Here is a 27,732-nt window from a genome sequence, read left to right as displayed (position 1 = left end):
GTAAGACGAGTTACTTGACTGAAACAAATACTGTAATGTTGTAGGCTGCGGAGGCGGTTCTCTACTTTTTTTCATTTTGTTTGAGAGCCAGTCCCTCTTACACACCAGGAGGTTACTGTCACAGAAGACAATACTATTATCTTCTATTATCAATACATATATCTCATATTATCTTATCTGCTGTACCTTTCAACCTTATAAACACACATCTAGTGAGCTGAGTGTGTTTTCCATGGCGCCTCTATCTTTATGCTTGTGATGGTGGTGGGAGGGCGGACAACAACTGGATCATCCATGACAAGGTGACGCTTTCAAATGGTTGTGACATCTTACGACCAACAACTATTGGTGTTGCTGGAGAGTCACAGTCAAGGAGAATGTGAATCTGACAGTCCAGGAGGTCTGAAAAGCCATGGTGTAATTTTGGGGTCTCTGTCGATTTATCAACCAGCAGGTTGATTGTTCTGCCCGGGTTGTTTCACAAGTTGATAGAGGATCTTGTGTCTTCCATGTAAACTGATCATTATATTCTGTGTTTGTTTGCTTTTCAGTTTGTTTCCGTTGCTCTTGATCACTTCTTTGTTTCAGGGTACACATTTAGGGTCTTGTGTTGTGTTAATGTTCTGACGCTGTCTCTGGTTTCGTGCTAATTGACTTTCCCTCCTCGGTGCTTTTACTACAAATATTATCTGCACCTGCTGTGTGCCAACTTTTCATTTTCAGGACAATTTGAATGTCTTTTCTCGATCTAGAGTTCGGGTCAACACCCAGTTGATTGACCTGTTAAGAATTAGTTTTTTCACAACAGAAAATGAAATTTCCTTGCCTTGTCCTTGCTTTTGGTATCAGGGAGCATCACATTTCATGTGTCTAGAACAGGATTTGATTCAATTCAATTCAATTTAATGCAATTATATTTTATTTTATTTATAGTGCCAAATACATCACAGTCATTTCAAGGAACAAAGATGGTGGAAAGAAAAAAAAACCCTACTTTTTAACAGGAAGAAATCTGCTGAACTTTTGGGGAAAGGGAATAGAAGGACAGAACAAGACAGGACAGATAGACAGACTGGGGGAAGGATTCAAACCCAGGATCGCGGAGGGGGCTGGGATTTGAAACCAGCAGTTATTATTGGCTTAGCTAGAGTAAACCGTGTTCAGGATGTTGGTGTCGATTCCATGCATGCACATGTAGGTGACGAGGCAGATCTTGAAGTCTCTGTGAGCAGTTTTGGGAAGACGCTTGATTTTCATGAGTCTGAATATAATGCGTCTATATTGTTTCACTATCTTGTCGTTGATGCTTTCATGTAGGTCAAAGATCAGAGCGACAAGTGTGTTACAATAGTCCAGGTAAGAGGAGTCGAAGGCCTCGACCATTCTCTGTGCCAGATTACGCTTGACAGGGGAATGGGCTCTGGCGATGTGGTTACGTTTCAAAAAGGATTTGATGCACTGCTGTGTGGCCTGGGCATCAAGGGTAACCGCAACATTTGTTTCTGTGGTGGAGAGAGAGAGAGAGAGAGAGAGAGAGAGAGAGAGAGAGAGAGAGAGAGAGAGAGAGAGGGAGAGAGAAGACCTGGCATTGTGATAATCATCAAATTTCTATGAAACAGTGAGAGAAAATACAACACATTAAAAATCATAAAACACAATGTTGCTTTATCACACTCCAGTGTCGGTAGGTTCTTCTGTGATTTCCACACCTGTTTCCTGCTTACAGTGTCAAAAAAGTACTCACGGCGCTGGTACATTAAATTAAATTGTGTCAAAGCATTAAGGAAAATAATTTTTCCAGGCACTCACGTTCTGGTGTGGGGGTGGTACGGCCGATGGTAACAGTGATCAGAGGTGGGAGGCCTGGACACGTGGCACTCAGGTCGCTGTCGGCCCCCGTGGATGTGAAGGTGACGTAGCCCGGCTGGTTGCTGGAGATTTGACTGTTGATCCAGCTCATGTAGGGGGACACTCGGGTGTACACTCCTGGGAATTCACCTCTGGCACAACCGATTCCAAAACTCACAACTCCCAGCTGAATCCAAACATCACCCTGCTTGGCCACCAGTGGACCTCCTGAATCCCCCTGAAGGAGCAGAAACATGAGGACTCAGTGAGGAGGAGGAGGAGGAGGAGGAGGAGGAGGAGGAGTGGAATCTGCAGAGGAGAAACGTATCGGACTCAAATGTTCTTGTTGGCAAGTTTACCTGACAGGCATCCTTCCCTCCTTCTGTGAGCCCGGCACAAATCATGTTGTCTGTGATCTGACCCACTCCATAGTCACAGTTACACTGTCTGTTCCCAACAACCGGAACATCCACCTCCATCAGCTGATTAGGAAGAAAATCTAAAACAACACAAGGTCGGATCAAGAACATGTTATCAGGACAACTGCAGAAAATACTCGCGGTCGATCAACTGAGCCTTATGGTTCTTCCCATAGAGGAGACAGAGGATGTGGAGGGTGACAGGAGGCCTGGGCCTCTTAACGTTTCACACATTGAAAAAATAACTAACTGAGTATAACATCTGACCCACCGCCGCCCTCGCTTAATGTGCCCCAGCCAGTGACCCAGGTGTCCACCCCGGCGTGGACGGAGCTGTCTGAGGCTGCCAGGCAGACGGGCACAATATAGTCGGTGAAGGTCACCGGTGAGGAGAGCCTGAGCAGGGCGAAGTCGTTGTCGTTGGTGGCAGAGTTGTAGTCGGGATGATTGATGATCTGTGAGACGGTCCGAGACACCTCGTTGGGGTTTGGGCCCGTTAGACTCTGACGACCCAGGGACACCGTCAGCTGACTGGCTAAGACCCTGAGAGTCACAGAGGGAACACAAAGCACACGTTCATTTGAGGAACTCCTGCCTCTCAGTGTCTTCATCTTTCATGTGGAATCAGAGTTGGTGAAGATGCCTGGAATTGAATCTACTCACCCCTCGACGCAGTGAGCGGCGCTCAGCACCCACCGATCGTTAATGAGGGATCCCCCACAGAAGTGGCTCCCAGAGAATTGCAGACTGACCTGCCAGGGCCAGCTGCCCTCAGGGGCCACCTCTCCTCCAACGATCCTGGTGTTTTGAGAAGCTCTGCCACACACTGAACACACAGTTCAACATGAATTCACTCTGAACAACACTGAACTTCCTGAACTACAACCGGAACTCAAACAACTTTCTCCTCTTTTCTCTGATTGATTCACAGATTTTGTTCACCACTAACAACATATGGAAAATGTTACTGATGACAAAAAAGAAGAAGGTAAATCATGATTGAATGAAAGAGGGACTCACCAGACAACAGCGGCCCAGACTCTGAAATACAGAAAAGGTGTCTTGAAACATATTGTATCATATCCTGGTTTTCTGGCACTTGGTAGACCTATGGTGGGTTTTCCAACCACATCTTATTTTTTAATGATTTTGTCTTAATCACATCAAATTTTGATGAAAGAATCACAGAAAATAGAACATCTTAGCACAAGCTACAGATTTTAAATGGAGCTTTGTTGTTACACTCCAGTGCAGGAAGGTTTCTCAGTTAAAAAGGTTCCCGTCATTTCCTCACCTGTCACCTGCTCACAGTGTCAATACAGTACTTATGGTGCCTGTTAAGTTCATGGAGATGTTCTGTGTCAAAAACATCAAGAACATTTTATTATACAAGAACTGACCTTCTGGTGTGGTGACTGTTTCAGGTGGTGGTGGAAGGCCTGCACAGGTGACGCTCAGGTCGCTGTCGATCCCTGTGGATGTGAAGGTGACGTAGCCCGGCTGGTTGTTATTGATATGACTGTTGATCCAGCTCATATAGGGGGACACTCGGGTGTACACTCCTGGGAATTCACTTCTGGCACAACCGATTCCAAAACTCACAACTCCCAGCTGAATCCAAACATCACCCTGCTTGGCCACCAGTGGACCTCCTGAATCCCCCTGAAGGAGCAGATACATGAGGACTCAGTGAGGAGGAGGAGGAGGAGGAGTGGAATCTGCAGAGGAGAAACATATCGGACTCAAATGTTCTTGTTGGCATGTTTACCTGACAGGCATCCTTCCCTCCTTCTGTGAGCCCGGCACAAATCATGTTGTCTGTGATCTGACCCACTCCATAGTCACAGTTACACTGTCTGTTCCCCACAACCGGAACGTCCACCTCCATCAGCTGATTAGGAAGAAAATCTAAAACAACACAAGGTCGGATCAAGAACATGTTATCAGGACAACTGCAGAAACTACTCCCGGTCGATCAACTGAGCCTTATGGTTCTTCCCATAGAGGAGACAGAGGATGTGGAGGGTGACAGGAGGCCTGGGCCTCTTAACGTTTCACACATTGAAGAAATAACTAACTGAGTATAACATCTGACCCACCGCCGCCCTCGCTTAATGTGCCCCAGCCAGTGACCCAGGTGTCCACCCCGGCGTGGACGGAGCTGTCTGAGGCTGCCAGGCAGACGGGCACAATATAGTCGGTGAAGGTCACCGGTGAGGAGAGCCTGAGCAGGGCGAAGTCGTTGTCGTTGGTCGCAGAGTTGTAGTCGGGATGATTGATGATCTGTGAGACGGTCCGAGACACCTCGTTGGGATTTGGGCCTGTTAGACTCTGACGACCCAGGGACACCGTCAGCTGACTGGCTAAGACCCTGAGAGTCACAGAGGGAACACAAAGCACACGTTCATTTAAGGAACTCCTGCCTCTCAGTGTCTTCATGTTTCATGTGGAATCAGAGTTGGTGAAGATGCCTGGAATTGAATTTACTCACCTCTCGAAGCAGTGAGCGGCGCTCAGCACCCACCGATTGTTAATGAGGGATCCCCCACAGAAGTGGCTCCCAGAGAATTGCAGACTGACCTGCCAGGGCCAGCTGCCCTCAGGGGCCACCTCTCCTCCAACGATCCTGGTGTTTTGAGAAGCTCTGCCACACACTGAACACACAGTTCAACATGAATTCACTCTGAACAACACTGTCCTTCCTGAACTACAACCGGAACACAAACAACTTTCTCCTCTTTTCTCTGATTGATTCACAGCTTTTGTTCACCACTAACAACATATTGAAAATGTTACTGATGACAAAAAAAAAGAAGGTAAATCATGATTGAATGAAAGAGGGACTCACCAGACAACTGAGACGCAGACTCTGAAATACAGAACAAAATGTCTTGAAAGAACATTCTGGGTTTAAATTTCAGGTTGCTACTTCACTGCCTGCAGGGGAAGAAGCTCCGTAAGTTCATGAACATTTGGAAGTGAACATTCTTTCAAGGGTTCAATTTGTAATTTTTGTGAATTTTCATCCATCAAGAAAAGCTACGCATGTATGCCATCTGTAGTGTGCATGCATTGGTGGGTTTCATATTTAAAAAAAACCCAAAACAGCACCTACTAGTGGCCTTACAGGAAAACTACATTTTCAGGGTTTCTATCATTTCTTTATAAACGGCCATAGTTTTCAAAACGTTGCTAACCAAACGAGAAACTTGTCAGAAATGGAAATGCAAAAACGTTGCGTTTTCACTTGAAATGTTGTGTAAACGGGACTCCACTCAGTCGATGGGTAAGTTTATTGTGGTCATATTACTTTTTACTTTAAATTAATTGTCTTGATTGATTTGCATCACTTTTTTTAGATTGTGAACATAAAAGCTGCTTGATTCTCTCTTGTGATCTGGCAATAGTGGGCCGAGAACAGACCCCTGTGGTACACCACAGTGTGAACTAAGTGCAACAGCGAAGGTTCAAATTGACCGATAAGCTCAGAAAAAGTTCAAAATTACAGTCTCTATCCACACTCATATTTCCACAAACATGAAGCTGATGGTACCCCCCCTCGGACAAACCGATCCAGCTGTGAAGGTGCAGTCTTACCTGGAATCAGCAGAGTCAGGACAGCCGTCAAGCACATCACTTTGTAGGAAGCCATGGCTGGAAATACAGTGCTGGAGATCTGCTTCAGAATAAATATGACTCTTGGTCCCACCCCCTACCCCCTGACACACCTCTGTCACCTGTCACCTGTCACCTGTCGCCTGTCATGTGTGTGTGTGTGTGTGTGTGTGTGTGTGTGCGCGTGTTCGTGTGCGTGCATGCATGCGCACTTGCGTCTTTAGGACTTGTCCACTGATGTTTTCTTTTGGGATGTGGTGATCAAATGTAAAATAATATACATGAAGAACTGGTTCTGAACGAACCGCCCGGTTTGCCCTAAAGTGCTTAAAAGCAGTAGGTGAAGTGGGACCGTCAGACGATCATGTTTTCACAGTCTACTGGAATTTAAACAAGTCAGACTGCATCAGGTTTATTGTCTTCAGCTTAAGGCAGCTTAATAAAGTCACTGCAGTCAATGTCACTCACATCACCTTGAGCAGGGGTGCCCAACCCGGGTCCTCAAGGGCACCTGTCCTGCATGTTTTATGTTCACTCCCTGCTTCAGCATACCTGAATCTAATGATGATGTCATCACCAAGGTTGCGAAAAAGCCCAATAACAAGCCCCTCATTGCAATCAGATGTGTTGCAACTGGGAGAGAGCTAAAACATGCAGGACAGGGGCTCCCGAGGACCCGGGTTGGACACCCCTGATCTAGAGAATATTTCAATACTGTCAGATCACATTCATTCTTCTGGGCAGGGTCATGAATACTTGACTGGTCTTCCCATCAACCTATAAAAATCTCTTAGATATAAGAGGCAAATATGTTGACCACATTTAAAAAAAAAAATATCAACAACAGGTTTTACGAGAACATTTCATCAGAGTGAGTTTTGGAACCGTTAACATTTTTCAAATGGCAAGGCATCGTCACACCTGATTACTTCATGGGTCAAAGATGACCTGCCAGACATATCTGACCCAGGAAGACCACAGATGTCATTAAAATGAATGAAAGACACATAATTCAGCAAATGTACTGATGCAAACTCCTTTCAGGTCAGATCCTAGGATCTCCTACTGGTAATTTGTAACATCGTACTACCTGCTGCACGGTTGAGTTGCCAGCGACAAAACTGGCACTCCTACCAGTGCTGACCGGTGCTAATGAGTGGGGCAGCCAGACACCCTAATGGTAAAAACACCAAGATTCAGCAATGTGTGTCACCTCAGGAGAGTCACTGACGGCCATCGAGCCATTGGGCGGATGGAGCTTGAAGTCCTGACAGACAATCCATTTAGCACCAGGCTTCTGCTGTAACACTCATCAAGTGCTCATGAGTTCTGGATAGTCTCCATGTGCGAAGGCCTTGGGTCCATGGGCTAGTGTTGTGAATCCAGCATCCATGCCCCAGATTGGGTTACGGCCGTTGTGCCTTCGAGGAAGGATTTTTTAGCCAGAGGCAAGGAGAACTCTAAAGTAACACCTACAACCTGTGGATCTTGCTGAAACCGTCCCAGCTTGCACGGCCATGGTGAAATGAACCCCTGGGGTAAAGTAAAGGGTGTTGCATTTATGACCCTCCTGTGTGGCTCAGAGTTGATGGTCACCCATTGCTGCCACTTGAAAACTGTTTGAGCGCCACCATCTGGCAGCAAAACAACTAATTCAAGAACAAAAGGTGTGACAGTTAAACAAAAAGTCCAACAAAACTTCAAACGAACACAAAATAAAACCACAAATAAGAAATGCAACTATGAAGAGACCCTAGCAACCACAAATGCATTAAACAAGTACAAAGAGAAAATGATTACAGGAAAAGGACACAAATGATCTGAAGGCGTCATAAAACAATCACCAACAGATTAAAAATGATCATCAATGAAGGGTTATATTTCTAAAGAGCAGCAAATGATGACTTAAATCATTGTGAATATTCTGTGATGACAAGTTAAAGTTTCTGGACTTTTCCACTGAGGTTTTCTTTCGGGACACATTGATCCAATATAAAGTAATATTCATGAAGAGTTGGTTATGAAAGCAGTTTGACATGAAGTGTTTGAATAGAGCAGATTATCGATGCGACCATCAGGTGATCATATCATCACGGAAACAAGGGAATTTATACTCGTCAGCCTGCATCAGGTTTACTATATTCAGCTTAAAGTAGCTTATTAAAGTCAACTGCAGTCAGCGTCACGTAGTGAATATTTCACAACTTTCAGATCACAGGTATGCTTCTGAGCACGGTCACGAACCCTCGTTTGTTCTTTCCATTCATTCACACCCTTTGTCCTCTGGATCATAGGCATGTGCAGTCTGCTTTGAGACATAGTATGATCGCCATCTTTTTGCCTTATTTTGGAACCACGAGGCATCTGTCCACACTACTTACTCTACACTTATCTATGCAATAGGGCAAATGCAGAGCGATGGAGAGTAACTTACACTCACATTCAGACCAGCAGGACATTGACAGTCACCACCGAGCCTCAAAACGAGTTCTTCAATAGTGGGAGAAAACCCACACACAGGAAAACTCCACATAGAAAGAGCGTGGCCGGACTCAAGCCAGTTATATTCTCACTGATTAGTGGTGCTAACCAGACTATTATATGGCCGAACACGAGACTGCCTTTGATTGTATTCATCACAAAGGGTCCACTTTATTCACGTTAAATGATGACTCTTTGGCTCAGATTAAAGTTAACCAATGGAGTTCCACTGGGTTCTGTCTTAGGACCTATACTTTTCACATTATACAGGCTTCATGTAAGGAATATTATTATGAAAGACAACGTTAACTTTTGCACTATCATGCAGATGATAGACAAATCTATTTATATATGACAGATTATACTGATCAACTTGTCACACCACCTGTCAACTTGTGTTAAAGACATGAAAGCCAGGATTAGCCACTCACACTCATAAATCAAGACTCTTACATAATTATAGCGTGCAGGGCTGCTTTCTTTCACCTGTAATGTCTCTAAACTCACGAACATGCTGAATCAGAGTGACACTGACAAACTAATCCATCAATTTGCTAATTTTCGAATGTATTTTAGAAATTCACTGTTATAAGACAATTAACTGGTTGAGAAGTCTTTGCCATATTTCATCATTACACATCACTAACATTCTCTATGTTTAGTGCAGTCTGTGCTCTCCGTCGACCGTCCTGCTGGATCTCTGACAGTGGAAGTCAAAGTTCGTGGTCTGGGCTTTCGTCATGTCGGCAGTGAGTGGATTTATGACAATGTGTTTGTTTATTCATTTGTTGCTCTCTCTTTCTATCACCTCACAAAACAACAGAAGGCCTCCTTTTCTGAGTCTGGATCTGCTGATTCATGTGGATTTTTCTCTGTAAAAGCACCTTGAGATGACTGTGTTGGTTTGGTGCCATGTGAATAAATGTGACTTGAATTGAATGGCGTTACAGTGGGATCTAATTGTATCTTTAAAGTTGTAGGATTGTCCCGTTTGTGTTGATCGTCACACATCCAATGAACGGGCTGCTCTACTCCTCAACTCCTCCTGAGTTCCAGCTGCTTCCTACACAGAAGAAGAATAAATGTGTGAATAAATAAATTAAATAAATAAAAAAAAGCACCAATTCAATGAATGTGTTTACATTTTCCTTTTGAAACACACAATTAAAACATCAACAACAAGTTCAGTCTGAATGATTGTAATTAGCCGGTATGTCTTCAGCTAGTTCACAGGTAGGAATCCGGTCTGAGCAGTTGCACGTCTTTCTTCTTTTCTTTTTTTTGTTCGACTCATGATGATGGGATTCATAAGCAAGCCCGTGGTCTCAAAGTGACAACATGTCCTTTCCGAAGCTGCCTCTCCGGTTTGCTTCCCTGCGACGTTTTAATGTTCCACCAACCCTGTAAAACAAAAACAAAGACCACGAGATTCTCTCTGAGGAACTCCAAACTTTGATTCCAGAGTGACATGTGAAAGACAGACATGGCATGAAATCACACGCAGCTCAAAGAAAACCCATTTGTTTATGAATTTCAATATTAACATACATTCAGGGTGTGATTCGAACATAATAAAGTACACAGTTTACAACAGAATGACATTAATGTCTGTTGAAGTCCACTTTTATCATTTTACCACCAGAAATCCTTTGTGCATTAGTAAATAGACTGTACTTATATTTGTAACTATTGGCAGGTGCAGTATGGGTGTAACACGAAAAAAGACTTTGGACCAATTCAAAAGTCCGTTGAAAGGAATCCAGTTAATTTACATCGTTGTCTGTAATAATAATAATAATAATAATAATAATAATAATAATAATAATAATAATAATAATAATAATAATAATAATAATAATAATAATAATAATAATAGGTGTCCTCTACTCGGAAAATCATTGCTGCAAAAACAAATCAGTGATTATTGTATTGTAGTGTTTTGTGTGTGTGTGTGTGTGTGTGTGTGTGTGTGTGTGTGTGTGTGTGTGTGTGTGTGTGTGTGTGTGTGTGTGTGTGTGTGTGTGTGTGTGTGTTGCTGTGACTTGTTTCATTGCACTGGTTTTCAACTGGTTCCCAGAAGCAGCACCAGGTTGGTTCTTTGGTTCTGAACTGGATTGAAGTTGGGTTTCAGTTTCGGCACTGGTTCTGGCCTGGGTTCTGTTTGGTGTTTAAAGGCTTTGGTGTAGTTTGATAACTTGTTTTAAACTGGATTTACCCACTATATAGACCAGTTCTTGCTATTCGAGTTTTGGACTGGGTTTATGCTCGTTACCAATAGTTTTATTGGACTGAAGTCGTTCTGGGCTTCTGGCTGTATTACAGAACCACAAGAGGACCCGTTTTGAACACTTTCTAGACAGTTGCTTCAGATCGGTTCTGAACTGGTTCTGGACCTGCTTCACACCGGTAGGTTTAGATGGCTTCATGAACTTGCTTTAAACAGACACGGTTCCAATATGAAGTTAATCAGACCCAGTCTAAAGAGTCCAGTGACTGATTTGAGACTTGTGACGAGCTCAGCATCTTTAAATTGTTCACAGTGTGAGTCTCTTGAAGCTTTCGTGTTCCAACCTGGTACTAAACCCCGCAGAGAACCTTTGACACGCACAGCAGATGTTTCCTCCGATCAGTGTTGAGATATGAAAATAACTCGGGTCCCGTTTACACGGCAACGTTTCAAGTGAAAACCTCTTTTGGAAATGTTTTGCATTTACCCGTTTTTGAAAACGATGTCCGTTTCCAATGCACCAGAGCAAACACCGAAAACGATGTAGTTTTCATGTTGGACCGCTGGAGGGTGTTGTTGTTTGTCTTTGTAATGAAACCACACAAACGCTGACAGAGAACAATACATTATAAACATCACCAGACATTCCAGTGGACAGACCACCAAGTTGGATTGTTATCACAGTGACAGTCAAAATAAAAGTACCAAGTTCCAGGAGAATGTGGACTGGGAGCCGTGACAGCCTTGAGGAAACATCGATCTTATTATCCACCTACTGAGCATGTGCAGAAGAACCTTTCACCACTGCCTTGGTGCGCAAGACATTTAGCAGTTTACACAGAGATGTAGCCCGAGTTGTTTGAAAGGTGCGTTTTTACCCCCGATTTCCACGAACACAGCGTCGGAGCATTTTCAAAAAGCTCCACCTTGGTGATCTGGAGTATTCACACTTCAAGTTCCTGGAGACGCTGCAGGTCGGTGCCTGACATCGAATGGGGTTGAGAGGATTCATCAACTCATTATTCCGGTGGTTCATTTCTATAGAAACTGGGTTGACTGAAGCAAAGGGAGAGAGAAGTTGGACTGATTTGTCCGGATGTCTTGCAGTCCTAAAATAAACCTCCGGAGCAGCGTCAAACAACAAAACTTGCCTTTGTTTCAGCGGCTCCTCCGAACACCATTGTTGTGTGAACAGACTCCCAAAACGTCATGAAAGTTTGCCGTTTTGACTTGAAATATTTGTACAATAAACGGGCGCAACGCTCAGTTCTGTCTGGGAACAGTGAAAGAAACACCTTAAAGGCCAGACGAATTCTCTTTCCATATCTTTCATCTGCTCAACGTTCCTTCGGCAGTTTGGTAATGTCAAGCATCCTCTCAAGCTTGCTGAGCGCAAGCTTGAGAGGATGCTTGTAGTTAACTCATGTCTCATATGTCACATTAGATGTCACATCAGCTGTCGTCTGAACATTTCTTCAAGATGAGGATAATGTAGAGAATCCGATCAGTTCAGGTGAGTCAAACACAAACGCTCGACTTGTTTGTTCAGAGTTCACATCTAATTGGATTGATGGAGTCTTCGCAATCCTCTCATTTATCTTCCCTTTTTTGGGGGGCCTGTACTTTGTAATTGCTACATGTCAGACATGGGTGTGTGTTTTCTAGACCTGAGCCAGTACATCAGCTTTCAGCAGCACAAGTCAAAAGAAAGCAGCAGAACTCTTTGTCTCTATTGTACAGCGTGTTCTTAAACTAAATCCTCGCATAGTTTGGTGCTACACAGAGCTCAATGTGCTTATTAAGACTGCAAAAGGACAAGCTGTGCAATATGTCAATTCCATTGTCCCGAATCATGGCTTTAAAAAAAAAAAATCAAGGTGTGGGATATCTGTTATGTAATGCAGACCCTGGTTCGATAATGATAATGATAATGATAATGATAATACTAAACTAGTCTAAACTTGCCAATCAACAGACAGAGCTCCGTGCGGGTGAGGAGACGGCAACGAAAACAAAGGGTTGGACAAAAGGAAAAAGACAAAAACATTTCAAGTGAAAACACATCGCCTTTACATTTTGCTTTCAGAAAAGTTTGGCAGTGGACAGACGACCAAGTTGGATTGTTATTTTGACGACTGTCCAAATAGAACTACAGGAGAAAATGAACTGGAAGTCATGATACGACGAAGGAAACGTTGTTCTTATTGTCCTCTACTGAGCATGTGCAGAACAATTTTAACTACGGCCGCGCTGCACATGTGCAGTAGCAGCGTTTCCTCCTTGGATTGGAGCCCGAGTGTTTTCATTGGAAAACGTTCTGTTTTTGGATTTGGTCAGAAAGTTCAATATTTGGGAAATCACGATCATGATCAGTCGAAGATGTTTTCCGCAGTAAGCAGACGTCACCTCAAACAACAGCAAACAAATGAAAGATCCATAAAGAGCGATCTTACCTCTGGTTCTCTGGAAAGCTGCAGTACAAACAGTCGTGTTTTAAAACTGATTTAAATGAGTTGACACACTGAACCGAAGTCAAATACTCTCAAAGTATGTTCCAGTTTGTGCCAAGTAGAAAATAACATTAAAGTTTTGACTTGCTTATCGTTGGAACTCTCAGTAAACCTGTTCCGGACGACCTGAGAGGCGCGGGAGCGTCATGAAGTTCCAAAAAATAGAAGATGAAGCAAACTCATTTCAATTGATCTGATATACAAACTGAGAATTTTCAACTTTTTTTTTTCAACACAAAACACCACAACACCATTATGAACAACCTGCATGAGCGTTATTCCTTTCCAGCCTCTGTCTATGGCCTCTATCAATCAAGCAGTACGACCCCCAGTGGACGAACGCGGAACAGCAGTTCCTTTTACAAAAACACATCTCACTGTTGCTGCTCAGGACTCTGTGGAGGAGCAAACAGCTGATTTCATGACTGATATCGGAGCCAAAATAATTACTCAAGGAAGTGATTAATTGAAAACCACCCCAACTGCAACAGCAAAAAGCCGCACTGCTGAACCAAAGGTTTCTTCCAGTTAGAGGGAGTTTTTCCTTTCCACTGCAGCTATGGATGCTCATGTGGATTTTTTGAGTTTCTCTCTGTTAGAAGCACCTCGAAACGACTGTGTTGTACGTGGTGCTTAATAAATAAAGTTGAAATGAAGTGAATTAAACTGAAAGAAGATGAAGAAACAAAAGGTTATTGTAATAATTTCTATGTTTGTGTGCAGTTTGATTGGAGAATGGTTTACTTGTCTGAGCTAAAGTTAAAATTTAAAAGTTGTTATGGCACTATTTTACCCATCGGGCTCATTCAAGATTAAATTGGTGCCACTGCTCTTAAATCTTCATTCATTCGTGGTAAATTCTTCCCATCACCCTGAAATCCTTCCAGCTCTGCTTCAAAAAGGAAAATCTGGTGGTGGTTTCTTTCAGCAGGTTTTGTTTGATGTGGCTCCCCTTGTGTTCATTTTCATGGGGGCTAATATAAACAAAAAATAGTAATCTGTATTTATAATAATTTTGGAGCTCTACAACATCACAGCTTTAGAAATCCAGTGTCTTGACATCCTGTTGTCAACACTGCCGCTCCTCGTCCTCACGTCAGTTGCTCGGCTGTTTTTAGTCCCCGTGCCCTCTGACCCCCCCCCGTCCACCCCCGTCCATCCACCAGCCGGGCCTCTTTCTCAGAACGACAAACTCACCCTGAGCCGCGCTGTTTTCAGGCATCTGCCGTCTCGACGTGAACGAGGAGGTGACAACTAACAGCAGTCATCCGTTTGTAAAGAGATCTCTGGGGCGCCGGCTCCGCGTTCGGCCGACGCTCCGACGGGAGGCCTGTTGGTGAGCGCCATGATGTATGTCCGCGTACCCGGAAGCGGGGCGGCGCCCAGACACATGACGGTGGTGACGTCCGGAAGTGGAACTGGATGCGGTTAAACTGAGACCGGGGGACCACGTGTCGAGAGCAGGAGAGTTCCCTGCACAGGCTGCACGTTTGGTTCAGGAGTGACTCCGATGCTTCGTTTCCATGACAACGGTTCAAGTGAAAACGCATCGTTTTGGCATTTCCGTTCCAGAAATAAATTCACGTTCACACGGTAACATTTTGAAAACGGCGTCCGTTTCCATGGAAACGGCAGAAACGCTGGAAATGTTTTTGAGGAGGAAATTTAAAAAAAAAAGGAAAAGAAATTGCTATTCTAGCAAAAAATGCTCTAATTATTATTAAATGTACATTAAATGCTAAAATACCCAAGTGTTAAATGACGGGGAAATATACGGTTAAAAAAATGGCCACAAAAGCAATAAATGCAGCCTTTGTATATAAAGCATTTTTTTTTCACTTATTTCAGATAATTAACATGTTTTGCGGCTCCAGACTAGTTTTATTCGGTGGAATATCGAAAATTGAAAATTGCCCTTTTTAGTCATCAATGTTTGAGATCCTCAGCTAAACATAAAGCAAAGCGTCAGTGTGTGGAAACAATTCAACATTACAACGTGATATAATTTCAAATATAAAATTCTCATATACGCAGTCTGGAAGATTTGTTTGTTTGTTTCATATTGATGATGAATCTTTGGTTTAGGTTTGCTTTGATGTTCAGTGGTCGGCCCTGCAGCAGTTACATACATGGCAGGACGTTCCTCATAAATCTCCGACCGCCACTGTCAGCATGACACCATGTGTCTGACATCCCATAATTTAGGACCTCTCTCCAGGTTTATGTTACAGTACAGCTATGGGGGGGGGGGGGGGGGGGGGGGGGCTGTTGACTCTGTCCTGTTGCTCTCACGCCGTAAATCTGTGCACCTTGGGAGCCAGCGGTTTATTATCTGCTGAGTTTACGGTAAAATCTGCACTGGTGACATTTGCTTTGCCTCCTGCGCCGTTTGGAATCTGTGACTGCATTCACTCCCCCCAGGCAGGGGGAGGCAGAGGATAACTCTAGTGCTGTTAAATGATTTTAAATGAGAAGTCTTTATATTTAGTCTGCACCTGTCATATCTGTTCCACTTGTAGTTTCTACATTATAAAGACAATACTGCTCCGAAATGCAGCCGTTAGGATTTAATATTCATCATTATAAATAAATCATGACCTGGTGCTCCACATTTTTTTCAAGAGGAAATGCTTTTTTTTTTTTTGTTTCAGGAACTTGTTAAAACTGTGTTTCCATAGAAACAACAGAAATGTGGAAACACAATGCAGTTACCATGCCATCTAATTGCAGAAGAACTATTTACTATTGCTGCGCATGCGCAGTTGCAGTGTTTCTGCCATTCCCATGGACACTGAGTTGGGGTGTTTTCGAAACGCTGCATTTTTATTGCCACTCGAGGGCACTCATGTACCACTGGTGGTGTGCATATACCACAGATGGAGAATCTCGGATCCTGTCCATCACTTTCAATGTACTTTTTAAGAAACTTTAGGACAGCAGTACTCAAAAGTAAAAAGGTTGACAGCCACAAGGTTACAAAACATGTGAGTCCAGTGAGAAACGTTTCATGTCTTAGCAGTGTGGTTCTGCTCAGTTTTACAGTGTTTTTTCAACAAATTAGTTGTTTATTTTCGTTAAATCTTTTTCTTTATTTCGAACATTCTCAAAATCAAATTTCAAAATGAACAGTTCACAGCAAATCAACCAAACAAACAAAAAATATAATCAAGTAGCTTTTTCAAAAAGGAGTGGGAAGAAGTACAACTTATTAAATCCCATTCATTCTCTAGTAATTAGTGCACAGTTTGTGTCTCATCTGTTTCCTGCTTTTATTTATTTATTTATTTTGCTGGCTCTGGTTTCCGGCTCCTCGGCTTCCCCTCTTCGTGTCTGATTGCTCCCTGATACGTTTCACCTGAGCCTGAGTGTGGGATCGTCTGCACCCGGTGGCTACACTATAAGTTGAGCTTCAGTCCTTGTTGACAGATTGTTTGTGTGTCTGGAACGTTACGCCCGTGCCGCTCTGTGATTTTATGTTTCCTCCGTGATTCTCTCTGTTTTCTGAGATGCAGTTGCTTCTCTGCTCTCCTTGTGTTTCCCTGCCATTTGGATAAGCGAGCGCTTCTTATTCAACCTGCTCTGTCGGCATCTTGAATCCTCGCCTCGACCCATTTGACAATGCTTTTTAAAAATAACAAAGGTTTATTTCTCCCAAAAGTTTGCAAAGGAAGTTAAAAAATAAGTGTTGAACTAACAATAAGAGTAATATTATTTTTTTTACTATAAATAAGATTTATTCTCATTCTAAATGACCTGAATGTCAATTTGACATATATCTTCATGAGATTTGTGTCTTATTTACTTGTGTCACAACTTTTTTGGAATTGTTTTTTTTTGCATTAAAGGGCTGGACGGCAAAGTTTGGTTTATTGTAGTAAAACGGTATTCTGGCTGTAGGGACTCTGGTTCAAATCCTGATGAGTTCAGGATTGAAGTGATTTGTTGTCGTGGTAAATATACACTTTAGTAGTGAACAAAGGCTGATTCAAAGTCCAGACCCCCCCCCCCGGGGAGCGAGCAGCTGCCCCGTCACTCAGGGGAATCTATATGAGGAAGTCCTGACGGTCCCCTCGCAGATAACTGCCTCACACTTATTGTACGCCGGCCGGCGCCCGGACGCGCTGTGCATTTCACCATCATGTTAACATGTAATGAAGAAACACGAGGAGACGTTTAACGGCCACGCTTGGCGGTAATGTACACTGGGATATCGCACCGTGATCGCAGGGTGTATAATGTGGCGCCCCCTAAACACAGCCAAGGTGGGGGGGGGGGGGGGGGGGGGGGGGGGTGGGGGGGGGTGGGGGGGGGGGGGGTCAGGGTACAATACCATTTAAGCCCAGTCACTGACAGCAGTGAGCAGCAGGTGTTGAAATGAGGTTTCATGCCTCACACAGACGGGACCTGGTATTATAGGAGCCGGCGATAAGCAGGCGGTTACACTTCATTAAGATTCTTCCTTTAATAAGAGCCAGACACTCGTGACAGGGAGTTATTTCCCATCAACTCGTTCCGATCATGATTATGGTGGGAAGATGTGCGACGAGAGCCTCCACGTTTCAATGTAGTTCAACGCAAATTCTGTTTGATTAATACCCAGAATTCCCTCATTAATGCTGATATTTGCTATAGGGAGTAACATGATATGTTGACGGTCTTCTCTGGTGGCACATCAGGTTTAGGTCCTGTTTATAAAACAATGTCTTAAAGTGAAAACTTAAAAACATTTGTAGCATTCTGATGGTTTATTTCCACAACAACAGAAACAACTGGAATCAACTTGTTTCAAAAACCGAACTCATCCTTCAAGTGGTTCGGTTCCTGTCACACAGATAGAAACGTACATGCTCTTCCGGAGTCCATGAAATAAGACATGGCGTCCCCCAAGGGTCAGTCCTCGGCCCCTTGCTTTTTAACTTACACATGTTCCCGCTTGGGAATGTCATCACGAGACATGGCATCAACATCCGCAGTTATGCAGACGATATAAAACTATATATTTCCATGTGCTATGTGCACATTGAGACAGGACTAAATATGCAAAACAATCAAAAGCAACGGGAAGTTTTTCAAGTGACTATTTATCTAAAAATTCCATTAACTTAAGTAAGTTCACTGTATTCATTTACTAATTTTCATTATTCGGTATTATTTTTTTTCTATTGAATAATCCATAAGCCATGGATCTTCCTGAAGACATTTGTTGTTTTTGTTTGTTTTACTCTTGTGAGAACCTTCAACAACAAAAGCTGGGTGACCGAGAAGGTTATATTTTCGTCTGCGTGTATTTTCGTATTGTATTTGACCAACTTTTCCAAAAACTACCATCCTGAATTGCATGAAACCTTCAGGGATGATTTGTCATCATTCAAGGACCAGTCGATTAGATTTTGGAACGTTAACGGCAAACCGTTTTCTGAATAGAACCCTAAAATGCTCAGTGATTCACACGGTGATGTTGCGACCTGCTTCGCGTCGATATGAGGTAACGGCTAACATGCTAGTGATGCTAACTCGGTCCCTCAAACAAATGTGGCTTTGGCGAAGGTATGCACTCGACTGAGTGTCCGTTCTAGTTTGTTTCTTTTTTCTTACCCCAAACAGATTATTTAAAAAAATAAAAAAGATTTCCCTCCATGCCTTGCATCCTCGACTTCCCTAGATGTTAAACGATTCCTCACAGGACTGCAGAATCATTAACATCTGCACACGTGACGTAGACTAGAAAGTCTTAACCCTAAGTTGGCAATCACAAAGTGCGTTACTGGGGGAGAAAATGTGATTTGATAAATAATATATCAAAGTGGACACTGGATACGGCTGAGATGTTATTTTCAAGCTCTGACTATACCAGCACCTCCGTCCAGTTTGGCCCTCAAGTGCACTGGCAGCAGCAGGTGACTGACGGCTTCTTGAACCGATGACAGGCCCCGCTGTGAGCCGCTGACCTCCCCTCCCAATACTGACGTCTCACGCTCTCGGTACACGAAATAACACCTATAGCTCCATGCCAGGGTCCGTTCGGGGAAAATGTGAGATGATGTCGAGGTGACACAGATTACATCCAACGGTTTAGCATTAAAGTGTGTGTGTGTGTGTGTGTGTGTGGGGGGGGGGGGTGCCGTGAGCTCGGGGTGCGTCGTGCACATGCCCGGTCCATGTGTATGCAAATGAGAGCGCACACTTCTGGACATTTGCTTGTCTCCATCAAGCTGATGCCTGGAAAGGATCGGAAGGTTGTTCATGTGACAGGATGGACCATCCCTGTGGTCCTCCTCCTCCTCCTCCTCCTCCTCCTCCTCCTCCTCCTCCTCCTCTAGGGAAGGTAATAAGAGTGACCCCTGGGGCACGTGGAGGCACAATCCGCCACCGTCTGTTGCTGAGCACTGCGAGGAGCACCTGAACAATCATGCCTGTCCCCAAGAAAGCAGGTAAGAAAAACATTGTGTCTGAAGACGCCTGCGAGGGGAATTATACTGTTCATTCAGATTAACAACCATCAGGTTCGATTCGATCAGATTAGACATTCCTGCATTAAATTCTAGGTTTTGAAGCAGTGAAAACAAAAACAACAGAAAATATAAAAAATTTTAAGACAATAAATAAGCAGAATACAATTTGCACAAACAATTGTAAAATGTTTTTATTTGTTTCACATGCTGAGATTAAAGCCTTAATTCATTATAAGACATTTATGGTGATCAGAGTTTAAAGCTCAACAGATTAAACTGAAGAAATTTGTAGTGTAATGTAATTTTTGATAAAATATTGAAGCTAAAAAATGTGGAAAAAAATTACAGAATCCAGATTTTAACTGCATCTGAGGTCTTCTTGCAGGGTGAGATTTTATTTATAAATCATTAAACGAATAAAATGTTCTTCCATGTAGCTCAATATCCGCTGTGCGATTGTTCAAATTTCTTCTTTGCTTGTTTAAATGACTCAATCAGCACAGACATGCCACCGACTGACCTGGCAGGACCTCCGTTTATTGCGTGTCGTTAGAGTTTTATTACACGTTTCATACTTTGTTTATCTGATGTTGTGATGTGGAATCACCCCTGTAAGTCATCGGCAGCCAAGCGCCTGTCGTCACGTCTGATCCCCCGGATTCTGCTGCGTTTCTCGGGCCCATCAATCACGTCCACAAGGTGCATGAAAGGCCTGGTTAAGGTTTCTCCCACACATGCTGGTCATCAGGCTCTCATGTCGCAGCTCCAAGCATCTGCAGTTTCACAGCTCATGTTCCCGTCCATCAGTCCGTCCGTCTGTCTCTGCCCCAGTGTGCTCAGACTGCTTCGCTCCAGGAAGGAAGATGCATCAGATTAACATCTTTTTTTATCTTTTGGATCGAGTCTACACCCAATTAGTTCCCCCCCGCCACCCCCCAACCCCCTTTTTTAAACCATCAAAAATCCTGCAGATGCCACAGCTTGAAAACTCTTCTGATAAGTTATTTATGGAGATTTTATTTGGTCGTTGCACAACTTGGGATTCTGCAACAAAGCAAAGCAAACTGGATTATTTACCTCAACTAGAGTATTATAATGTAGAAAAAAGTAAAGTAAAGCAGCTCTGAAATTCAAGGAATTACCTTTTTTTTTCTCCCCTTAACACTGAAATTTAAAACAAAAACATATCATTAAATGCTTTAAAATCTTTAAGAACTGCAGTAAATCACAGTAATATTAAGACAAATAATGATTCCTAATGAAGTGACATCTATTCCACTATAAAAAATAAAAAAATCCCGGCATGTATTCTAAGAAAACCACAATGAGACTGTTTAATATCATCAAAATATGAATACTGCACATTTTGATTCATGAGGAAATCACATCATTTATTAAAAATAAATAAATCACATCATCTACATGGTTTCAAAAAAACAGTTAAGATGTGGAAAATGCAAGTAAACGTCACATGAAATATCTTTGCACTTCTCGGGAACATCTTATTTATCTCTACTGCAGACAACCAGAGAAAAAATAAAACGGTTTGTAAAAACATGCATAACAAAACAGCTCGAGTTTGTCGGTCGTTTCACTGTGTTTTGCGCCCGAATTTTTCACTGTAAATTGGCTCTTTGTAGAGACTGTAGTAATCTTAGGTCATAAGTGTTTGGTTTTGTGAAAATAAAGACATTTTCATCCCTTCTACTCTTAAATACAAGGTTATCATGGCTCTATACCCTGAACTAAAATGTGTTCGACACCCCTGGAATAGAAAATGACACTGATGTTATTAATACTATATTTTGAATTAAGAATTATTGGATGTTTGGGTAGAATATGAGTAAAGCGCGTGGCTCCATGGTAAATCGTAGTATTTATACTAGAAAAAACAGAAAGTTTTAAGAATCCAAGTAAATTCCTATTCCTTGGAATGTCCCCTCGGCAATCGCCTCATGCTCATCCTTTATTCCTGGCCCGATTCACGAGGCGTCTCGCTGCTCTTGCATATCTTCACTCCTCGGCTCTGTCTCCGTTATGTCTCCATCAAGCCATCAATCATGTGGCGTATCTGTTTATCCTCCCCTCTCCTGTTTATCCCGCTGAGCCTGGCCGCGGAGGTTTAGCGTCCGCGGGGCGGCTGGAGGCCCTGGCACACCTCCAGTCGCCCAAATCACAGGGTTGAAATCTCACACCGGGGGTCACCTGAGGTGCTTCATCGGGCAGATGTGAAAGATATCTTTAGGATTTGGGAAGCGACGGCCATCATGGAGAACTCCCCCGGCCCTCCCGTCAAAGCCGCACTGCCTAAAATCCACGGCTTCTACCCTGAGGCTGCTTCCGAACACCTTCTGCACTTTGTCTGCTGTGTGGCGCTTTATGCAACACGTGTGACCGCCTCTGACTTCAACGAAAGCGATTCGAGAACACAAGATGGTGTCGAGAGCCACGCACCCGTTTCACACGACAACCTTTTCCAGTGAAAACACAAAACTTCCACTTCCATGGCGTTTTGGGTGTCCGTTTCCACGACAATGGTGCTTTATGAAATCCCTCTGACTCCGTTTCCGTGGGAAACTTTTCGAAAACGCTCGGGCTTGGAATAGCTGCTCCTGGTCGTACACACCACGACTGTAGTAACTAGTTCTAGTTACTAGTAACTAGTTCTGCCCATGCTCAGTGGCTGGACAATAAGAATAACATTTTCCTCCGGAATGTCTAAAAGCCCTTCTTCTCCTGGGACTCGTCAGTTCTATAGTTGAGTTATAGTGTAGCGGATTGTTCTCGGTACGTGTGTGTGGGCCAACAGCGCCAACTCGTGGCCTGATATACTAACTACATCATTTTAAATGTTTCTGTGTGTTTTCTGAACACTGGCGAAATGTTTAAGACGTGATCCAGTCCATTTGAGCTGCATTGAGATTGTTACAAGTCAACTGGTTTTAATCCCTTCTTCCTTCCCTTCTTTTTTTTAAATGTGTTTATTTTTCAGGGACCGCGTACAGAAAACATTAATCTTAAAGAAAAGATGCGTTGTACCAGATTTAGCCGTGGCTAGTTTCCATCTGCACTCCCCGGGCAGCCACACACAACATTATAATACATATTACAAATATAAACTACAGTAAAAAGTGATAACATTGGCAATAACCATTAAAATGTATCACCTGATTTCATAAAATTCATACAGAATACTTAAATATATGATACAACAATGCAATGGACAATTTAGATAGACTAATGCTGACACAGATATTAAAGTTTTTATGTTTTCTTCAGTTTATTTGTACTGTGTCGAATCATTTTCCTAATTTCGAGGGTGATGGGGGGCTTGAGCAGATCCCAGCCGGTTCAGCCTGAAAGCAGAGCACCACCTCCCTGTGGGGGAAAACGCCTGCCCGCGCGAGAGAACATGCAAACTCCAAAATAGAAAGGCTCCCGGGAATCGTCCCCCCGTGAGCTTTCACCTGTTCCGCTTCCTGAGAAGAAAGAGTTCAAAGAAGGAGGGGAAGCAAGACGGACGACTTGAGCTGTCACCAGTGACTTTCAATCTCGCCCGATTTACAACATGACCTTCACTCTATCCCGCCTCCGTCCTGCCAAGCCTCTCTCTCCAGAGCCATGAAGCTCTGTCCATCTGCCGCCCAGCGTCAAGTCCTCACACCATCCGCCTTCGGATGCTTCGATTTGTGTTTGCACTCTGGCCGGTCCGTCGAAGCCTCATATTTGATTTGTAATCCGACCCTAAGCCCCGGTAGGGTTCGATTAATTCGTCTGCATGCTCGGCTGATGAGCGAATTTCCTGGTCTTAGTGAGTCCAGTCAGGTAATTGCTTTTGGCAGAACGGTCTCCCGCACAACAGCAAAACAGCGTATATTTAGACTTTTAATTACAGCGGGGCGGCGACGCACAGTATTCCTGTCGCTGGAGGAAGAGGCTTGGCTGGGCGCCTTTAGGAGCCAACAAGCGATAACCCCACAGACTCTGTCGGCCACACCTGCAAGAACTGCACGCCGCCTCAGGGAACACAGCGACATCCCCGCCCCGACGTTTACAGATGTAACGCCAGACTGCGAGTTGCCAATTATTGGAATCAGAATGTGTTGCTGCAGCAGCTTTCAGACGGGAAAATGCGATTCAGAAAGAGAATTAAATTCAACGTGTACACAGAAACACGACAGGGAGCCAAATGTGAAACACCCATAGATGGATTGATCGATATATTCACCTCATTCAGATCAATTGACTGTTTTATGTGATGTTACAGTTTAAATTTATCTGCGGCAGTTGAAAAAAAAGAGAGAATATTAAAAAGACCATGATGAAATCGTCTGCCGTGATGACGGGTGTAACCTCTCAGGTTCAACTGGGTTTTATCCACATCTACCTCTCAGTGAGGGTTTAATGGGAGTTTTTCTGAAAAATGAGTGTTGGAGAATGACTGTTTTTAGCATTAAAGAGAGGATTCACGAAGGGAAAGGTTAAGCATGAGGAAATATGTCTTAATTTAAGCTGATACGCCGGCAGAGGTGAACGCAGCGAGAAGCATCCTTGTGAAGATGAGGGTGTAATTTGGGCCGAACTAAAGGTTAGGCGAATCAAACGCAGTGATGTAATGGGGGGTGGGGGGGGGGGGCATGTTTTGTAAAACTGCAGAGAGGAGCCTGATGATGAAATCCTCCATCATTCCTCTCCCGATGTCAGAAGACGCAGTGAAGCAGAGGGAGTCAAAAGACATGGCGAGCAATCGCTCCATACAGGAGCTGCATTCTCAGAATCAGACCCCCACTGTCACTGACTGTGATGCAAACGCATGCTCCGAGCTCCACAACCCCCCCCCCCCCCCCCCCCCGCCACCACCACCAACACCACCAACACCATGGTGAAACCCGAGTCCTGGAAGGAACGAGGGAAGATTCATTAATCACACAGTGATCTGAAGGGAGCAGGTGATTTACTGCAGATGAATGGTGGTGGTGGTCGGGGCGGGGGGTCGTTCACACGCCGTTTTGCTGGTGATATGCTGAGTTGGTTATTTCGAAATAAAATTTTTAGTTTGGCAAGATATGTGGATGACTTTGATGAAATGTTTGTGTTATATTGAAAATGTAGCATGACTGTCATCTTCCAATTAATGTAAATAGTGTCATATAAGCCCATGTGGGCTGGGCACATGTGTGAAAAAAATTCATTCATTCATTCAATTTGAAAATGCTCATCGCCATGGAAACGGGAAAACTGCTATTAAAAAAAAACGAAAAAGAAAAAGAATAAGAAACCGCTTCGAAAGTGGAAAAACGCTCTGATTCCCTCTCCATGGAAATGGGGGAAAGAGCAACTTTTTAAAAACTGCTTCCAAGTTGGAACGTTTCAAAACACTCGGACTCCGTCAGACAACACAACTTTTTTGAAACTCTGCCACTGCGCATGAGGCACCACGGGCGTAGTGAATATTTTCTCTGCACATGCTCAATAGATGGACAATAACGATGTTTTCCTCCGTGGTGTCATGACTCCCAGTCCAAATTCCCCTGCACTTGGTAGTTTTATTTTGACAGTCACCGTAATGTTCCTCGTCTGTCCACGAGAATGTCCGCGTTCTCCCATTGTTGATGTTCAGAGCGGATTGTTCTCTGCACGCAGGTGGTTTCACAAAAAAAGCCAACAACAGCGCCCACTAGTGGCCCAACATGTTCACAGCATTGCTTTCAGCGTTTCTGCCACTTCCGTGTAAACGGACATCGTTTTCAAAACGTTGCAGTTTCAACGTGAAACCGGAGTGAGTGGACAGTGGAGCCCTCCAGCTCTTTGTTTCATAATGAAGTGATGGATGACTCCGTCTGTCTTCTTCTCTTCCAGGAAGAAAATCCAGCACTGCAGCAGAAGGTGAGGACCAGCATGCACTGCTCCTCTCACGTCGCCATCAAAATTCTGCATTTAATGCACAATGGTTCCCTCCTTTAACATTTATTTACCTGCCATCAGTGAAGCTGCCCCCATACGAGCCAAACATCCCTGAACCCACCACCCGGGCGGACTTCACGAAATGTAAGCGCTCTTTTCTCTGAAGCTTTAATCTTTATGTGAAGAGAAGACGACTCGTACATGATTCCCTCCAACACTCGTTCGAGTCTTAATGTAAATGATTGTTGAAGTATGGATCGTTGTAATTAATTTAAAATGAAATATAACTAAATATAAAATGTCAATCAGATATAAGATATCATTTATGTGAGTTTCATGCAGTTCAAGTTGATATTTACCTTTGCCAACGAAAGTTGGGTGAGAAGATTATGTTTTCGTCTGCGTTTATTGGTTTGTATGGATGTATTTTACCAACTTTTTGCAAAAACTTCTCACCCGAATTGTATGAAAATTTTCAGGGATGATTTGTCACCATCCAAGGACCAATTGATTAGATTTTGGGACGAAAACTGTGGGGGGGGTGGGGGGGTGGGGGGGGGGGGGGGGGGGTCTCATTCAAAGCAGATGAGAGAGGCACCTCATGTAGGGGATCACAGGAGATCAGCGTCTGTTGCCATGGAGACGTTTCCCGCTCAGTGTTTCACACAGTGATGTAGCTACCTGACCTACCCAGTTAGCATCGATATCAGCTAACAGCTATCATGCTAGCGATGCTAACTCGGTTCCATAACCAAGTGTGGGGTTGGCGAAGGTCTGCGCTCTACCGAGTGTAGCTCTCGTCCTGTTTGTTTTCAAAGTTTACCCCCCCCCCCCCCCACTGTGTTCATGTTAGACTGGTTCCCGCTCACTCTGGACGACAAGACGGCTCAGAAGCTGCTGTGGATCTCTGAGAGCGGCTCCAAAGTGACTCGCTCCTCAGACGCAGTCTGTCCATACCCCAACAGGCCCGAGAGATACGACCACTCGCCTCAGGTACAAGTCCCCAAAAGGCTTTTAAAGCAGTCTTATCTTATTGTTTAACGGAAGTTTGATCTGGTTTTTAACTGTTTCTTGTCGAACGAAACGAAACCGCTCGACTAGTCAAAAAGTTGAACTGAATTTCTGAGCAGGAGAGTCTCCTCTGTCATTTGATCGTGTTTTGAAGCTGATACGGTGGTCGCCCTCAGAGGAGATAGCGTTTGCAAATCTTATTTTGAAAGGTAAATTGCGGACTTCCTGTTGGATTTAGGTCAGGGGTGCCGGCACGTGATTTTTAGGTCTTGGTGAGTCGAACAATTTGAGTTTTGGTTTGGTCTCCCTACGATAATTCCTACAGGCCGTGGTCGCCATGTTAGTGTGTCTAGGTGGCACTAGAGAGCACATTTTAGCATTCTTGGGTACATTTTTACATTTCCTTAAATTTTTCCAAATTTGGTCAACATTTGAGTGTGTTTAGTGGGAGTCAAAGTAAAATGAAAAAAATAAAATAAAATAAGAAGAAACATTACAAACACAATGGGGCTCGGTCCCTAATAATAATAATAATCCCTGCTCCCGCCTCCAGGTGCTGTCTAAGGAGGGTCTCCTGGGCTACCGGGGCTACTGGGAGGTGGACTACGAGGGCTGGGTGGTGGTGGGCGTGGCCTGCGAGAGCGCCCCCAGGAAGGTCCAGGACGGGGCCTGCGGCCTCGGGGAGAACAGCGCCTCCTGGGGGGTGGGCTGGTCCGGCTCCTGCTTCCAGGTGTGGCACAACAGCGAGAACGTGGACATCCAGATGCCCCCCACCTCCACCCTGGGTGTGTACGTGGACCAGCCGGCCGGCATCGTCAAGTTCCTGCTGGTGGAGGGGGAGGGCGGCGAGAAGGCGGTGCGCCTCATCCAGAAGTTCAAAGTCAACCTGCAGGAGAAGATTTACCCCGGCTTCTGGATCGGCACCAACTCCTCCTGCCTCCTCCGGAAGAAGGATCAGTGACACAGCGGGGGGGGGTTTCTTGGTGGGTGGGTGGGGGGGGGCGGGTAAGTGTATATTTAAAAGAGTCAGGAGGGTTTGTGATGTTTAGGGAACAAATAATGGAGCAGTTATGACTTCTCAGTAGATTATAGCCACTTTCTCAAGTGCATGACGCTTAAAATTTCCATATTTTAACCCAAAACGCCTTTTTGAATATTTATTAATGTAACTTACTGCACTTAGATAAAAAAAATAGTTGTGTATGTTTTTATTACAGAGGACTTTGCATGAGCTACCTTTATCTTTTTTTTAACGTGTTGAATTT

At 43.9% G+C, this 27,732-nt stretch overlaps 2 protein-coding genes across 2 annotated transcripts; one reads left to right on the top strand and one right to left on the bottom strand.

The window, feature by feature from the left end:
* Window positions 1-1,140: 1,140 nt before the first annotated feature.
* Window positions 1,141-5,919, bottom strand: LOC308124282 (transmembrane protease serine 9-like; the record flags this gene model as incomplete). Its single annotated transcript, XM_080487205.1, has 10 exons — window positions 1,141-1,502; window positions 1,810-2,086; window positions 2,208-2,347; window positions 2,539-2,810; window positions 2,931-3,093; window positions 3,668-3,929; window positions 4,036-4,175; window positions 4,367-4,638; window positions 4,759-4,921; window positions 5,865-5,919. The coding sequence occupies 10 exons, from the start codon at window positions 5,917-5,919 to the stop codon at window positions 1,141-1,143; spliced, it is 2,106 nt and encodes a 701-aa protein (XP_080343331.1).
* A 13,533-nt stretch (window positions 5,920-19,452) lies between these two features.
* LOC308124281 (tripartite motif-containing protein 16) lies at window positions 19,453-27,428 on the top strand (the record flags this gene model as incomplete). The annotated part of the gene is made up of 5 exons (XM_080487204.1): window positions 19,453-19,531; window positions 25,412-25,438; window positions 25,538-25,600; window positions 26,310-26,449; window positions 27,021-27,428. The coding sequence occupies exons 1-5, from the start codon at window positions 19,510-19,512 to the stop codon at window positions 27,426-27,428; spliced, it is 660 nt and encodes a 219-aa protein (XP_080343330.1). The 5' UTR covers window positions 19,453-19,509.
* Window positions 27,429-27,732: the final 304 nt, after the last annotated feature.

The sequence above is a fragment of the Lipophrys pholis genome, assembly GCF_963383615.2.
Source record: "Lipophrys pholis genome assembly, chromosome: 19".
Taxonomy (NCBI): domain Eukaryota; kingdom Metazoa; phylum Chordata; class Actinopteri; order Blenniiformes; family Blenniidae; genus Lipophrys; species Lipophrys pholis.
The sequence above is the reverse complement of the archived record's forward strand: the minus strand, read 5'-3'. Positions and strand labels throughout refer to the sequence as shown.